This window comes from Callospermophilus lateralis, chromosome 11, assembly GCF_048772815.1.
Source record: "Callospermophilus lateralis isolate mCalLat2 chromosome 11, mCalLat2.hap1, whole genome shotgun sequence".
Taxonomy (NCBI): Eukaryota; Metazoa; Chordata; class Mammalia; order Rodentia; family Sciuridae; genus Callospermophilus; species Callospermophilus lateralis.
In genome coordinates, this window is record NC_135315.1 from 71,871,490 (window position 1) to 71,889,338 (window position 17,849).

A 17,849-nucleotide genomic window follows, 5' to 3' on the forward strand; every position below is an offset into this window, starting at 1 on the left:
CATTTTCTTAAAAAAGCAAAACAAATACTTGTGAACCCCACAATTTGCTCAGAGCCAGAAAGGTTATGGGAAGAGAGATAAACTCAACAGAAAGGACAGCAAGACAGAAGTTCCCTATGGATCAAAGGAAGAGTCTATGCATTTATTAAATGAATAGTCCTTTGATGGAGAAATAAATGTTATTTTCGCATGGTTCTGAGTAGACAATAATTATAGTTATTAGAATAGGCTCAGAACCTCAGATTCTCAGTAGGACATGGGTGACTTTGTACTATTTGAAAGAATAGTACATCCATTGGAATGGAAACATCCATTGTGGGTTTTCTTCTTGAGTATGACAACTAGCAGTTTCCCCTCACAATTCTAGAACACATTTCAGATACAAGAAATCTTTAGGAGGTGGCTGGGTATAATTGAAAACAGCGAGTCCAGAAACAAAAAGTCAGGTTTTAGAACCAGTCCTATCTCTTCTTAGCTCTATGACCTTAAAACTTGCAGAACTTCAAAAATGTTTAAGTTTCTTTCTGAATCCAGTAGAGATAATAATATTTTCCTTTATAAGATTAAAATGAAGATTAAATATGAGTAGAGTACTTCGCTAGAACTGAGCAGACAACTCAGTGTTCAAAATAGTAGACACTTATTCGTTTCCACATTTTTTTTGCAGTGTTGGAAATTGAACATATTAGGTAAGTGTTCCACCACTGAGCTACATCCTTAGCCCAGCAACTACAATTCTAAAATTCTACTATAAAAGTGTTAGTAGTTTACATTTTAACTTAGATCTAGATATATTTATTAAATAAAAAATGCACTCAAATTACTTAACCATGTTTCCATTAGCAAAGGAAATTAGGTTCTCTTAGTGCCATCCCCCTGAGTATTGGAAATGGATTACCATTTACCATCCACAGAGCTTATCTGAATTTTCATTCCAAGTTTAGTGAGCTTTACATTCAATACACAGTCTCCCTGTTGGGCATTTTTCTACTGCTAAGCTGTAAACCCAGGAGGTTAATAGAAGAGCAAGGTTGCACTTCCACATAGGTCAGATGTGAGGATGGAGAAGCTGGGGGTGGGGCAGACACAGGTAGGAAGAGTACATACTGGTTGTCTGTTGTGCAGTCAGAGGCTTGCTCTCCCTCCCCTGGTTCACAGCAAAGACCTTGAAGTAATAGGTGGCCCCAGGGGACAACCCCATGACTTCTGCAAAAGTGTTCCTGTTAATGGGCAGCCTCTGCCCATGCTCCCCAGGCAAGTTGACGGGGATCACATCCACACGATAGCCGGTCACTGCACTGTCAGGGGTGTCCACATGATGGTGACCTTCACATCTGTCACATCCACAAACTACAGGTCCTTAGGAGGGGGAACTTTATCTAACAGACAAGAAACAGCAAGTCATTCACAATTCCAACTTTTTTTTGTACTGGGAATTTAAGCCAGGGAAACTTTACCATTAAGCCACATCCCCAGCCCTTTTAATTTTTTTTATTTTGAGACAGGGTCTCACTATGTGGCTTAGGGCCTGGATAAGTTGCTGAGGCTGGCCTTGAATTTGAAATCCTGCCTCAGTCTCTCAGGTTGCTGGGATTACAGATGTGCACCACCATGGCCAGCTGAAAACTGTCTTTAAGGCCATTTTCCTGGACATGTTAGGCACTTCATGGGGCTACCCTCCAGAGCACTGCTAAATTTTGTCTCTTAACCAGATAATTGGCTTTTTTGCATAGATTTTCACAGTTCAGTCATACTGCTTACATTATGAAATTTGAAGTTTTGTGTCTAAAATACATAGGTAAATGTATGAGTTTACAACATAAGAGGTATCAATTTGGAGAGAGAAGTTAAACATAAAAAAATAGAGTTTAAGGTAACTACCCAAAAGATAAGATGGTCTTATCTTACTGAACTATTTTATAATAATGAAGAGCAACAGATAAAATGACCCTAGGCTTCTGAGAAAAAAAATAAGAAAAATTGGTGATAAAATTGTTTTTTGACTAGTAGTTCCAATAGCTGTCTTTGATAAGCTCCCTAACTTGTATTGTGGACACTTCAGCGGAATATCCTTAGTTTCAGATGATTTGAATGTAGGAACTTCTGACAGAAAACAACCCTCTCTCAGGGACAATCAACCCTTTGTCTGTGTACTCCAGTTCTCCCCAGGAGGCTAATGGAATGAACTTGATCCCAGGAGGTCTACCTGTTATCTAGCTGCCCCAGGGGAGAAGACACAAGGGAGCATTACCTGACCGTGGGGTGCCATGGTTTCTTGCTGGATGAAGACAGGAGTACTCTCCTGGTTTTCTTCCACTGCATAGATGGTGATGTTGTACTGAACTCCAGGCTGCAAGTCACTGAGGGTGACAGAGTTGGCAGTCTCAGGGAGGTTGAGCTCAGTGCTACCGCCCTCTTCTGATGGTGCATAGACTATTCTGTACCCTGCAGGGTCCGGAGAAAAGTATGAAGGGCTGTTTTATAAAACAGAGGCTAAGAAAATCATAAATCCTCCCCTCTCTAGTCACCCTTACACCTTGCTTGATTAGTTAAGAATCAGCAAGATTCTTTTTGATTCTTTCAATGCTACCACTTCTAATGACTATTCAGCACAAAGATAAAATAAGAAGAGCCATACAAACTTTTTAATAATAAATATCATCCTTGAAGACATGAGATACTTAATAGCTGTCAATTAGAAAAGCCAGTAGGTGGAAATATTCATGCTAGGCTGATTTCTCTTCTTTGAGCTCTGGATTATGGAAGCAATTAATGAACCAGCCTGAACACAGAGCTCTCAAGCCCTGTCTGTGTCTTTGAGGAACCTCTATTATGAGGCTGAATAGGCAACTTAGCTCTTCTTTAAGTCTTAGTGTAAGGTTTTCAGAAATGCCACACCTCTGCAGCCCTGGAAATGCTTGCTGTAATGGCCAATGAGATGCCTTTGCAGGGGTGTGTGTGTGTGTGTGTGTGTGTGTGTGTGTGTGTGTATGTGTGTGTAAGGAGTTAGTAAAATGGAATGTTACACTTATCCACAGTATGAATCTGCTCTTGCCACACTTAGCCATAAAGATTAACAAAGAAGCCAAAGAACAAGGCTAAGCCCACCTGTGATTGGTGCCTGGGGTCTGCTCCAGCAAACAACAATGGAGGTGTCATCAACTTGGCCCACAGTAGGGTCAGGAGGGGCATCAGGAGCTAACAAAGAAAGGAAGGAGGAAGTGAGGCAGCTGGGCAACTTTGCTGTAGTCCTGCTTGTACAAAAGGATTCCTTGAACACCACGTAGCACACAGGTACCTGTTGTCTGTGAGGTAGACAGGATCAAACTTTGCTCCCCGTCTTCGGCTATCTGATAGACATTTACAATGTACTTTCAGCCAGGAAGCAGCTCAGGGATGCTCACAGAAGTGGCCGTGCTCGGGAGTTCTTTGGAATAAAAAAGGAAAGGTCACTGATCAAAGCAAACCAATGCCTCCACAGCTGATACAAGAAGAATGACATATCACAGGGGGGAAAAGACTAGAAGGAGATGTAGTAAAAGATCATCAGTGATTATTAATGTACCATGAGATATTTCTTCTTTCATTTTTCCAAAATCTTCTTCTAAAGATGCATAGTCTTAATAATGCACCCCCAAATTTTTGAAAATAGCTCTGTGTGGTTATAAGTCCTAGTAGCAGCAATGTGCAGAAAGTGATGGGAGTTGGGGTGGGAGGGATATTCTTTGTCTTGACCTGGATGCTGGTCCCATGAATGAGTTCAACAAACTTTGTAAAAGATCTCTAACCAGGGGAATCTAGAAAGCATAAGCAAAGGACCTGAGCACTCTTTAAAGCTACAATCTTCAGAGGTAGTCCTCATATACAATCACTGCCATGAGAAAATAGCTTCTGTTGGGCAAACCTATGTCCAGGCAAATACTTGGTGCTCAGTGAAGCTCACATCAGGGACCAGGACAAAGTGTCTTTGCTCACAGGAACCCAGCCAGTTATGTAAAGGGTTAGCCCCTCCCTGACTTTTATCAGAAGGGAGAGTGTTCAGACCATGTGCGATGCCCTGTCCCCAGGGTGTCTAACCATCACCCCTCCAAACCTGTCCTGAGACAATGTGTTTAGCTTACCCAGGTACCATGGCTCATCTCCCTCCTCACTCAGCTCATACTCCACCCGGAATTCAGAAACAGTATCGGAAGCTGAGACCCATGAGACCACAAAGCTGCTGGCAGTGATTTCAGTCACAGATTCAGACGTGGCCACTACCGGTGACAAAGGTGTCATCTCTCCGGTCACAGTGTTGCCTAGAGTGCCACAGAAAGTGGGAGAGCAGTCCTTGAGTTTTCTAGAATGTTCACCCTTCTTGTCTGAAGAATATTTTAATTTAAAAAATGTAGGTGCCATTCACAGAAAGAATTGAACTGAGAATGAAGCAGGTCCTGCAGGGAGCCCGAGTCTGGGATACCCAGATGTAGACACGAGGATGCTAGTTATGTACTGGTCCCTTTGGGGGTGCTGCTGCTGGTGGTGGTGAAGTCAAAGTGTGTCACTTCTCTGTGGCCATACTGCTGAATACTGATGAGCTGCCCCTCATATATCACTCCTGGGGTCCGGCCTTTAATGACGTAGGAGTTTAAGTGACCAGGAATGGTAGCTTCTTTCCAACGGCCCACAGAATTTTTCTGAAAATTTAAATGAAATTTAAAAAAAGAAAAAAAAATCACACAAGAGTTTGCAAGGATGCACATTCAGAGATGAGGGTGAGCAATTTTCAATGACAAATGAGGAGATTTTCAGCTCCACTCTGGAGGATGATCGTGGAAAACTGAATTCAGAACAGGGGCTAGTAGTAAAGTTTTTGATGTTAATAATTGTATTATAAGTATTATTTATTGGGAGTTTATAGCTCTGTGCTGTTTTGCTTGTTTTCTCCCACTGATCTTCACCTCCCTGCATCCTACTCAGTAGTGTTGGTATCACTGCTCTCATTTTACAGGTGGAAAAACCAAGAGTTATGTGACATGCTGGAGGTTATGAATTTGCAAGCGCTGAACACCTTTGCTTTGGTCAGAGCAATTACTTAATATTGGTGAATACAATTATGATATCCTAAATGTTCATCTTGCCCACTTTTTTTCCACTTTTACAATAAGCAGAGATAGCTTCCTTTCTAAGATGGGAAATATGTTCTATAATCTTTTAAGTTGGTGGAATACAATTCAAGTTTCTTGCCCTGCAGAAGTGTCCAAAGGCACCATACTGTTTTTGTGATTCAGATTCTGGGGACAACACAAACAAGATTCAACTGGTCTGGTTTTGTGACTCATTCTTTGATACAAACTATCCCATCAAAAGTGGTCAGCCAACTTTGGGCAAGACTATAGAAGAATGTAATTTCAGTTTATTTAATCTTTTGCTCCTGGTTTACATTGTCACATCCTGTTCAACTTCATTAATATGTCATAGATCACAAAGCTCACTGCAATAGAATGTGTGGAAAAGAAACACCCTAACTTCAAACAAGATGAAATCCTTTTAAGTATAAATATTCAAAGTAGTATGAGTATCAAAATACATTTTTGTATCCCCAGTGATTTTTCTTTTTAATTGCCCAATCAACCAGTTTACAGATTTAATTCAAATGCTCAAGTGCCCATTTATATTTTGGGGATAAATGAAAGTGATCTTAGTATCCTTTGAATTTAAATTTTAACTTAAATACACTGTGAAAAATTTTGAAATTAGTCAATAAAATTAGCTCCAAATTGGTAGTAAACTTGTATTCAATGTGAGCTTTTAAAATTAGCTATCAGAAGAAAAGATTAGAAAATATACTCATAAGGAAACAATTGAAAAGTTTTCATTTTAATAGACATTTTCTCCTGTATTTAAAGTACTGTTCCTCAAATCATGTTATGAACTTAAAAGTTGTATTGGGGTAGGTTTGAGAGGGTAAGAAAAACTAAAGCTTAATGGACATTACCTTCCTTGGTATGGTTTCTTCAGTTTCTAGATGTTTAGAAAATCACAGGGCTCATTCTTTAAATAAACCAACTATCATCCCTCATCTGCACCTTCCTCTCATCATCTCTTTCTCTTCTATCTAAATAACCTTAGGAGATAAAATTAATGCTTGAAACAATGAATCTTAGGCTGGAGATGTGGTTCAGTGGTAGAGCACTTGCCTGGCATGCAGGATGCCTGGGGTTTGATCCTTAGTACCACACACAAAACAAACCAAAAAACAAAAATATGGTTTAAAAAGTGAATCAAAAAAGAAAGGAATTAATTTACAGGACAGATTCCAATAAGTTCTTCCTTTAATAGAGTTGAAAGACATGCAAAAAAATTAGATTATCTTCCCACATTGGGCAAGATTAAGTTTATGCTATCATTTCTAATTCCTTGCAAAGATCATTTGCAACATAAATTTCTAAATTCTAAATACAAAAAAAAACCAGTCAATTTGATTGACCACATATTCTCACTAAGAAAGCATACTGACAGTTAATCAGATCTATTGACTCAAAAGCTAGAAACAAACAAAAGAAACATATCAGAATTTGGTGAGGTCGGGATACTCAATGTTCAGGGTTTCTGGATGGATACTCACAGGTCTCCACCTGAGAATGTACTTGGTGATGTGAGATGGTTCTGGTGCATTCCAATGGATGGGGTGAGAGTTGGGCTGACTGGGGGTCTCAGTGATAATTACTTGGACAGGACCAGATGTACCTAAAAATTTTAAAAGATGAGATTTGGTTATATAGAGTATCCACTCCAATTTAAAATTTAATGTTCATGGATGTCATCATTAAAAATGGATTGCTTATCAGTTAATATTACTATAATAAAAATGATCTGGGCTTGGTTAAGCCTTTCACCTCCTGACACTGGAAATCAATGCAACAAATTCTTTCTTAGATGATTATTATTGTTCTTCAATTGAGAAACACAAATGTTTATAATAAACATTTTTTTAAAAATCTCCTTAATCTGTTTTCTTCTTTATTTTCAAAGGAAAATTGTGAAACAATTGTGAAATTGCTTTAACACAGACAATGTAATTCAGAATACAAACTTCATTTACTGATTATATTGTTTCCTTTAAAGAAAATTCTAATTTGTGAAAGTTTCATTACCAAAGACTCTGCTATCTGAGAAGAAAACAACATTCCAAAGGCCATATGACATGATGTAAAACAAACACATTTCTAAATGGTGTCGAATCTTAGGCAAATAGACAAAGGTAATAATTAAAAACCCAGTTTTATTTCTCATCAGCCTAAGCATTCTGTCAGTTTGGAAAAAGAAATCTAGCTTTATTTCTATTCAAAAAGTATACTCTAAAATCACACCACTGGCCAAATTATTGAAAGATCAAAAATTTTTTTTCAAAAGGAGTTAACAACTAAAATGACATTATGAAGTACATAATAAATTCAATGTTTCCACATCTTGGCATGTGTGACTGTTATGGACTTGGTTCTTTTGTTTAAGAAAAAGGAAAAATAAGGAAAAAGAATCAATTTATTAATACAATAGACTCCACTTAGGATAAAACAAAACAGTCCTGAAATATTTAGGTTTATAGAACAGAAAACTATCTTTCTCTTAAACTCTGTATTCTCTATAATGTCAGCCAATGTTCAATTTTCTAGAAATAAAAAAAAGTTCTTTGTAATAAATAACCTTTCCAAGAATTTTGTATGTTTAATAAAGCACTTCACCGGATTATTAACAGATTTAAGTTTCCTGAAAAGTCTCAGGGAAAAGTATATTTATTTTCGAATATATAGAAACTTATTTATAAATGTATTTAGTATCTTAGCCATTAAATTATCTTTGAAAACAAAGTATTCTCTAGCAGAATAATTATCTAACTTGTAAATCTAGGTATACTTAAAAGTCCTAGAATAATACACTGACTCTCATGCGGGTAAAAATTCAAAGTTGGTTGGAAATCCAAATATTCTTTGAAACTTAATTTCATTGAGGGTACATATTTCCTGGCCACATGGCTATCAAAGTTCATGTATAAAATTCACAGTTTTCCATTCTAAAGTGACATATATTTCACAGAACATGCAGGATGTTTGCTTTAATCAATTGGCATAAGTTACATGACCCTCTTTGAAACATTCCTCTGTTCATGGAGATTCTCATAAATATGAATATGTTTTTAAAGATAAATATTTAAGAAAAGTTTTAGAGATGTGAGTATTTAAAGTACTTTCATATAAGTCCGTAAATAGAGGAATATCAGATCCTTAAGTTATTTATGATCATTGGCATTAGGTTTTATAAATATTGATCCTTGAAAGAAATCCTACTACAAACTCTTCAGAGAAAGAGACACTAGGTATACATTTTATTTAGGGTGTCAATCATGACTTTGAGGTGGGGGAAGTGTATGAAGAATGAACGTATATGAAGATAGTTTTTAAAAAGACAATACAAGTCACCTTTAAGAATAATTATACTGCCATGTCCACAAGGACACTAGGAGGAGGCTGACAAAGGGAAATGAAGGGATATGGGAAAAGGTTACCATGATGGTTTGACCCTAGCCAAAGAGAAGCACACTAGAGTCGCACTTTTTCCTTCATTGTTCTGAAATTCTAGGTTTTAATGTTGAGGCTTATGCTGTGGCACACCTTTAATGGAACTGCACTGAATAACAAATGGGGACTTTGCATATTTTTGCTCAAGAAGCAAAGAAACTGTGTCAGTTATTTGTGAAGTCAATTAAATTCCTTTTAATCACCACACTCTACTTTATACTACATACAATTCAGATACCATTGACAATTTTTAATTTTTGACCTTTATCTATTAATTTTTTTTTGGTGATGCTGGATTGAATCCAGGGACTCCCATGTGCTAATAAGCAAGCTCTCTACCAATGAGCTACATCACCAGCCGTTTTTAAATTTTATTTTGAAACAAGGTCTCACAAAATTTCCCAGACTGGCCTTGAACTTGAGATTCTCCTACCTCACCCTTTACAGTAGCTAGGATTACAGTGTGCATAGCCACGCTGGATTTGCTCATTCTTTTAATATTGGCTGGTTGGTACAAATTCTCCAATTAACCTCTCTGGCATATAGTAGCAATATACTGCCAATAATTCACCACCAAAATCTTTATTCCCTTTCTTCTTTAGTATGATCAAATAAACAATAAAGTAGTTAAGATAGACACCAGGTCTACCCTTATAAAAACAGCTTAAAATAAGGTCAAAATGAATAATTTCCAGTAACGGTGACCCTGTAGAAGGTAAACATTCATGATTTTTAGATTCAGTCACTTTTTCCTCTATTTAATTTGCTAAACTCTGTGTTCTCCTAGTTGCTTATTAACAAACCAAAAGCCATGTATCTTTTGCTAGTTTGAACAACTCTAACAGTCCTCTGTAGGAGGAACAAACACAACAGGGCTCAGAGACTATCTGTTGGTGATCTGTTGTCCCTTTATTCTTTCCACACTCTTAAAGCACCACATGCTTCACATGAGCCATTGAGCAAAGAGATAAACACCTACGAATAAGGCTGAGCCCCTTTCCCCAAGGTCTCCCCTGCATAATGGATACCTGACCCTCCTCTTTTTCAGATAACAGAAACAAAGGCATCAGGTAAAACTACAACCAAAAGACTCCTTCCCACCCCAATTACATCTCTAACAGATCCACCTAAATGCAAGCAAGCAGGTGTGTGGACAGGTTTATTTCAAAAAAAAAAAAAATAGAGGAAAGATTTCTGTAAATCACTCAGGAAAAAATAGTTTCCAACATTTGCCACATCAATTTCAGTAATCATAAACATAAAAACAAGAATATTTCTTTACAAGGTTCTATCCTCTGGTTGCATCATTTAAAATAAACTCAATGTATATTTTCCGAAACTATAGTGCTTTTGTAATCAGATGTAAAACTATATTAATTTTTTTTTACTTTTTTTTGATACCAGGGATTGAACCAAGAGGTTCTTAACCACAGAGTCATATCCCCAGCCCTTTTTTATTTTTTAGTTTGAAACAAGGTCTCACTAAATTGCTGAGGCTGCTTTGAATTTGAAATCCTCCTGCCTCATCCTCCTGATCCACTGGGATTACAGATGTATGCCACAGTGCCTAGCTAAATTAAAAAAAAAAAATTAAGGTGATTCTTTAGCCTAAATCTATCAAGAAACACAACTTAAAGGGCAGGTGGGTCTGTGCCCTGAGCATATGCAGTCACCTTCTCCAGACCTGATAATGTCTGAAGATTGGCAAGAGTTAAATCTCCCAGGGTCATAGAAAGGATGCAATGGTGAATGTTATTTAGGATCACAAACTGTCAGATTATTAGTGTGGAAGGAATTTTGAAGGTAATTAGCTACAATCCCCCCTGTTTACAGATGAGGAAATGGAGAACAGAAGCTTGACTGCTATCCCTTTGGTAACACATAGAGTTTAGACCCAAGGTTTGGCTAATGCTGCCTTTGGCCAAATGGCTCCCATAGCTCATTCCCTGTGAGAGAGACTCTGTTATCATGTTCCACAGAAAGAAAATCAATTAAATTTTAATTTCTGTCATATACAGATTCTGACACCCCTAAAATATTTTTCTTTCTGATGTGGGCCATATTCTCTCTAAAATTAATAGAGATTTGGGAGATTTTATACCTCAGATTTTGCTCACAAAACTGATGCTGAATAAGTAGACTTTCATAATTGAATGTTTTATTATAATCACTCAGCAAATTTTAAAAATTTTAAATTTCCCCCAAATGAATTCATAACACCTATAGTTAGGCATGATGTCGTTGTGTCCTGAAAAAAACCAGCAACAACATTTGAGGGTGTTTGAACTGTGTAGGCAAAGATGACCAAGTTACTCAACTCTTGGCCCAGGATACTTTGTTCTACATTCTAACTGATCAAACAAATGAAAGCTTTACACCAAGAAAGCCTAGGTGACCTGGGGAGCGAACACATGCCCCGTGTTGCACTTCATCCCCTCTCTAGGCAACTTCTCTGTCAAGAACCAGGATAGAAAGCCCCAAACCTCCAGCACCACTCACTCCATGGTTTCTGTTTCCATGTATGGGTATGAAGATAAAATGAGTCAGTGTTATAACCTAGAGGAGCGTTCTACTATATAAAAAAGAAAATTACATATATATGCCTGTTCAGAGTCTTCGTACCTTTCACTGGATAGATTGGGTGGGGGAGAAAGGAAAATCATTTTATTCAAAAATTTAATCCATTTTTAGACAATGAATGAGAAATGGATGGAAAAGAGAGAAGCCCGAGCCTTGGACCTCAGAGTATGATGAGTACTAGTGCTGCTTGCGGTTTTATAACAACTGACAGTTCCCACTGACAGTTACAGAGCTGCTTACCTGGATAGGCCTGCAAGGGCTGGCAGTGCCACTCCCCAATGCCACGGCCATAGCAGTAGCACTGGTACCTGATACCATGCACATGTTTCTCCCATGAGTCTCCAATTTGATAAAATGTCTGGGTTTCTGAATCCTGGCAATGATCTAGAATACAAGCAAGGAAAAGATAAATAGCCTTGAAGATTTAAGTCTACCAAGTAAATTTCAGGGTGCTAGAGCATGCATTCTTGGAAATTTGAATAAAAATGTCCAACTCTCCTTATAATTATATGCAGTTAAAAAACACTTTGTTCACATTCTTTGCCTTACAGAATTATTAGTTTAAAAAATATCCATTGGAAGGAATATTTAGTTTTCTTAAAACGGATATGTTTCTGAGTAAAAATGAAAAGAATAAGATCAGTATCAGTCTGAGCATTAATTTTTTTTAAAGAGTGAGAGAGTGAGAAAGAGGAAGAGAGAGAGAGAGAATTTTTTAATATTTATTTTTTAGTTTTCGGCAGACACAACCTCTTTGTTTGTATGTGGTGCTGAGGATCGAACCCGGGCCGCACGCATTCCAGGCGATCGCGCTACCACTTGAGCCACATCCCCAGCCCCTGAGCATTAATTTTTTAAAAATTACATATTTTATTTTAATGATATCAATGTAACTGGCTTGCCATTTGAATAGCTAGGATAAATTTGCAATAATTTCACTTTATATACTTCCTTAAAATCTGGGGGAACTACATTTTAACTACGAGTACCCACTGAGCAGCTTCTAAGAAAACCTTCCCAGCTTGGTCAATCTTAGTTTGTTTTCATGGTGAGCAACTTGCTTCTTTCACTAAAGAAGTATTAATGAATTACCCTAAACTTTGTAGCACTAGGAACACAGCTCTTTTAAGATCCAACCTTTCCTCTTTGCTCAGTGCTACTTTAAAAGAAAGCCAAAAAATGGAGTGTTCTAGAAGGAGGTAGTGCTGGCATACTTCTTTGCCCATATTAATGCACATTCAGCAAATAAAAGTGCCTTTTCCTAACATGAGTCAGAACTAAAGAACTAAATTTATTGAATTAAAATAGATGATTACCACTATTGAGACAGAGAAGACTTTGCAAAGCTCTGTAAACAGCTGGGCAAACTCTGGATCAACTTCCGTCATGTAGCATTGAATAGCTTTCCTTATCTAAAAATGACTTGCCATGATTCATATTCAAAACCATCCCAGGAGAAGGGCTACTCACCAATGGGATCACACTGCCATTGGCCTCGGCCCTGACCAAAGCAGGTACAGTTCAGCATTTGTCCCTCTTCATGTTGCTTGTGGAATGTGTCATTCACGTTGTAAGTGATGTCATCAACAATGCACTGATCTGTTTAGAGAATAGTTAGATGGGTGAGGAACTTTCAAAATCTCACTGACAAAACAAAATGAATTAAACTTTTCAAAGCATATTCCCCCCTCTTGATTATTAACAGATTGCATGAGAAGAATTTTCTACTGGTATAGAATAAACTTTTTTTCAAAGCTTAGTCAGTACTATAATTTTTGCCCTCCCCCAATTTTCTCTTATAGACATAAATGTTCAAGTTTATAGCATATACAACTAAATCCAATTTTTAAACAAATACGTGTCTTAGTTTCTGAAAAGAAACTTGCTCAGGTGATAATTTTCTTTAAATCTCTGCTTGCCATAAGAAGATGATTTAACATAATATATAGTACACAGCACAGTGTTGTGATCTGGTCTCTGGAATGGGGAGAAGGGAGGAGACATTGGATTAGGGAAATAAAATTACATCAATGAATCTTTGTAAATTAAATTAAATCAACTCTGTGAGAGATCCTGAGAAAATCACTTGATCCTGAGAAAATCACTTTGCTTCTTTGGGTCTCAGCGTCTGCATTTGTAAAAGGAAGAGTTGGTTTGCACACCATACTAAGTAAGTAAGGCTCCTTTTGGCTCTGCCATATCATATGCAATTACTATTATTCCTGGATTGTGTATCCATTCAACACCACAAAAGGAATAAGCTCAAGCCAATATCTACTCACTAGCTACTATTATGACTATTTATTAGCTCAGAGTTCTACCTAAATATTACTTTTCAAATCAAAGAAGTGGAAAACTGAAAGTCTGAATGAATCAACACCTCCTCATATTGAATCTTTGGGTTCAAAGCGGGGAAAGTAATATGAACAAAGGAAATTAATCACTCCACGTATTCTTAAATTATTCTTAAATTCAAATCTACAAGAGTCTGATTTTAGAATGGCAGTGTTTGTTCTTTGTAGAAATAATTCAATCTCTTTTAGACACAAATGCTGTGGTATCATGTAAAGTTCGGAGGATCAAATGTGTTCTTGCTTTTGAAGCCACCCTTTTGGCTCAGCCTAAGTTCTTCCATCCTTGGAATGCTTCAGAGTCTTAGAATTACTGTGCCGGATCTTACCAGTTCATAAACCGCACAGGCATTTTGATTCCAAAGTTAGAGCAAGACCCAAGCCCAGTCTGACTCTACTGGCTTTTATCTTCTTGGGGGAGATCTAGAGAGTTGGTGCATGTCCTCTATTCTGAGCTGATATCACCCAATGTACCTCTTTCAAGAATCAATTATTGGCCAGGTACATGGTGCACACCTATAATCCCAGAAGCTCAGGAGGCTGAGACAGGAGGATCACAAGTTCAAAGCTAGCCTCAGCAAAATTGAGGTGCTAAGGAAGTAAGTGAGAACCTGTCTCTAAATAAAATACAAAATAGGGCTGGGGATGTGGCTCAGTGGTTGAGTGACCCTGAGTTCAATCCCTGGTATTCCCCCCACAAATAGAATCAATTTTCCCCTCCTCTGTCCTTCAATGACACAGAGCAAATGTTCACAGACATTCCACTTTACTGTGCTTTTTCTCATTGCTACTGAGACGAAGAAAGAGAAATATTAAAAAATGAAAAAATCACAAAGATCTATAAAGTTTTCCCAAAATCTTCCTAAAATCTTTTCACTGTGATAATGTCCCATCAAATGTAATAAATGGAAATCTCTTTGAGAAAAGAAAAGAATCATCATGCCAGCTTTTACTAACTGGCTGCCCCCCAAAATGAACTTCTTCAGCATAGCAGTCTGACTAATGGAGTGGCATTGGGGGCTGCTCTGCTTTAGGCAAAGTACAAGTTTTCACATTAAAGTCTCTCTGTGTACCCTTTGTTCTCTCAAATGCTTTGGTTAATAAGGCGACATACCTCGGAGCTTGGAGTAGGCGACACATGTCCATTCTCCACGGCCATTCCCAATACACGTGCACCTCATCATGTGGCCCATATCATGCTGCTTATCCCACTGATCTCCAATGCGATACATGACTCCTTAGTTGGTTGTGCAGATTTCCTCATGGGCTGTTTTGAAATGGAGAAGCAATGCATTTGATAAACAATCACAGGTTCAAGGCAGGTGTGCAAACACCATTATCAGTTCAGTCTAGTCTTCCTAAGAATTCTCACTTGGAAAGACTTGTATGCCTCAAAAATACCTACAGCTCTAAGGCAGAGGCAGAGTGTTCTGAGCTCTGGAGAGAGGAAGCATCATCCAAAGGGAAAGTGTGATTTTTTGTTTGCTTGTTTTTTTATTTTTAATTTATTATTGTTGGTGTATTAAAATATATATAATAGTGGGATTCATGATACCATATTCATACATGCACAGAATACAATTTGGTCCCTTGGTGGAGGTTGTTAAATTAAGATGATACCTGAATGTTCACTCATCTACCAGGCTTTAGGTAGAAGCCTGGATTGAGTACTGCTTTTAATTTTCCTAATTCCAGTTTATTCTAGTTCAAAGGAAAATTGTGTTTGGGTGTTGAATTGTAAGCAAAAGTGAGTTTTCCTTTTAAACTCAATATGATCTTTTGTTGCAAAGAAAGCAATAAATGCATGGGTGGTTTCCTTGAGTCTTGTTCATGGTTGACGCTGCAGAGTATACAAGTTCTTGGTTCTACAACCAGAAAAATCAAATGTACAGTTTGGAACTCTTGAAATTTGAAAACAAATAAAAGATACTGGTTCCCCTTTCTCCATATAAACTGGAGATTTGATAAATAATTCCCGATTGTCAAAAACAAATTTTCAGATTTGTCTCTATCACTTTGGTATTTAATAAGTGTTAAAGCTAATTCCAGCCAAACAGTCACGTGTCAATACTACAGCTCTGTGACTACAGCAGTCAAGTTGTTTTAAGTGACTCAAGCACACCAAAGTGTGATCTTGACAAAAGTTAAACCTTTTCAACTTTATATTTTCAGATTTCTAAAAAAAAAAAAAAAAAAAAAAAAAAAAAACATTTTCAATTGTCTTTGTGTATTTTGGACATTAAAACATGTCAATGAGGTTTTTAAATGATTCAGATAATTATATAAATCATATTTTTTTTCAATTTGAATGTATATGATGTAACATGTGTACACATATATCACATAGATTTTTCTTCTCCAAATTGTCTTATTGGGTGAAGTACGAGTAAACAGGACACTCATCTGTCTCTGCTCTCTGAATGGTTGTCCACATGGGCAGCCCAGAGGGCTTCCTCTTACCAGCCATGGGGCAGAATCCAAACTTCTGGTCAGCATCATAGTTCTGTGTGGTTCCGCACCATTTCATGTTGTCTCTCCTGCCCTCAGAAGTACAATCGGTGTAATTGCGGTTGTTGTACAGGAAGGGGAAGTGGCACAAGGCACCATTGGAATTTCCACCTCGAGTTTGAACCAAAACTGCCCAACACACGAATAGAAAGGAGATTACAACTGAGCTTTCCCAGGTACACGGGGGAATCACTACGGGGTCATTCTGAGAGATCCAGGGTTCTGCATTAATTCCCAAACAGTCTATCTCAGAATAAAAAAGGTTGATAATTTTTTTTTAAAGAAAGAGTGAGAGAGAGTGAGCGATTGGGAGAGAGAGAGAGAATTTTTTTAATATTTATTTTTTTTTAGTATTTGGCAGACACAACATCTTTGTCTGTATGTGGTGCTGAGGATCGAACCCGGGCCGCACGCATGCCAGGTGAGCGCGCTACCGCTTGAGCCACATCCCCAGCCCCAAAGGTTGATAATTTAAATGCACTAAATTTCTTAGTGTATTCACCTTCACCTTCAAATCAGAGTTAAATCCCATTGTCACTCATTTTCGCAGAAAAAAAAATAAAAGATAGATTTGAATAAAACACACTTTTAACCAGAAGATAAGGAAAGGCATTCAGATAGCCATCCAGAGTATTTTTCAGCTCAGTGGGATCATGTACTGATTTCAAGATGTATCTTTAATCACATCATAATCTCTATGTATCAGTATAAATGACCTAGAGGGCTTTTCTCTAAGCAGCACCGGGAAATATGGGGAGATACCCAGATGCTAAGTCACCATATCTTTTGGTCGAAGAGGATCAAAAACAATGGTTCTGGTGCAACCTCACAATTCATGGTTAGACTGTTGGCAAATAAGATGGGTTTTTCTCACTGCTGTGGTTTCTCCTGGGACACTCACCAGTATGGTCTGTATAGAAAGAGTATTTCTGATCCTGTTCATAATTCCAAGTTGTGCTGCACCAAAGATGCCCATCCTGTCGCCCTTCTGTGGTGCAGGAATAGAAAGTCCTGCCATTGTAGAGGAATGGTAAGACGCACGGCTCCCCGCTCCCCGTTTGAATTGCCACCAAAGGTCTGGGTTACTGCTATTAGCATAACAGAAAGAATTCCAGTTAAAAGAGCTCTCTCACCAATGGCAGCTTATTTATAGCTTAAATGAGAGATTGAGCTTCTGCCCACAAGGAAAAAAGCTGGAAGGACAGATGATCATCTGATTAATTTCAGTTAAAATGCATTATTAAGTAAACCACGCCTGCTATGGATAGAACCATGACCTGAGTTCTCTGCTCACATCCTTTGTTACCTCTTCTGCGACCATGCCTTGGTTTCTCTATTTATAAAGCGATATTTATACAAGTTAATTAAAGATGTGGCTCAAAGATGCTGAGGGGATATGTATGACTATGTCTTTCCCGTAAGAAATAACACTTGAGGCTATTTTAAGGCAATTTCTTTTGAAAAGGGTACCAATTTATTATTACTATAGTTGCTGCCATATTTGTAGCCCAGAAAAGATGCATTAGGTTATTGAACAATGTTTGCATCACAAAGCTGATGAAATTTGAGACGCAGAGTATAAAATTTGGATGCTTAGTTATTCTGAAAGCAACCCTCTTGTAACAATATTTTGGGCAAATAAAGATAATGCATAGCAGTTTGAGCCCCACAATAGGAAGGAAATACATAAATTTAAAAAAAAAACATTGGAAGAAAACACATGAAATGTTACCCCAATTGTCTTCACAGAGGAGTGAGATTATAAGATTTTTCTCATTTTATTGTAGTACATATTTTGTAAATGAAGATATTGCAAAAAATAAGTAACAAAGTCTGTTTTTTTTAATATTTC

At 37.6% G+C, this 17,849-nt stretch overlaps 1 protein-coding gene across 1 annotated transcript in view; it reads right to left on the bottom strand.

Moving 5' to 3' along the window:
* LOC143410596 (fibronectin-like) overlaps nt 1-17,849 on the bottom strand; it is a 55,463-nt gene that overhangs the window by 27,695 nt on the left and 9,919 nt on the right. Inside the window, 15 exon segments of the mRNA XM_076871437.1 lie at nt 1,108-1,308; nt 1,311-1,379; nt 2,252-2,269; nt 2,272-2,445; nt 3,109-3,198; nt 3,299-3,427; nt 4,122-4,298; nt 4,493-4,676; nt 6,608-6,729; nt 11,379-11,522; nt 12,609-12,737; nt 14,604-14,756; nt 15,950-16,126; nt 16,899-17,046; nt 17,048-17,085. Coding sequence (XP_076727552.1) covers nt 1,108-1,308; nt 1,311-1,379; nt 2,252-2,269; nt 2,272-2,445; nt 3,109-3,198; nt 3,299-3,427; nt 4,122-4,298; nt 4,493-4,676; nt 6,608-6,729; nt 11,379-11,522; nt 12,609-12,737; nt 14,604-14,756; nt 15,950-16,126; nt 16,899-17,046; nt 17,048-17,085 — 1,953 coding nt within the window.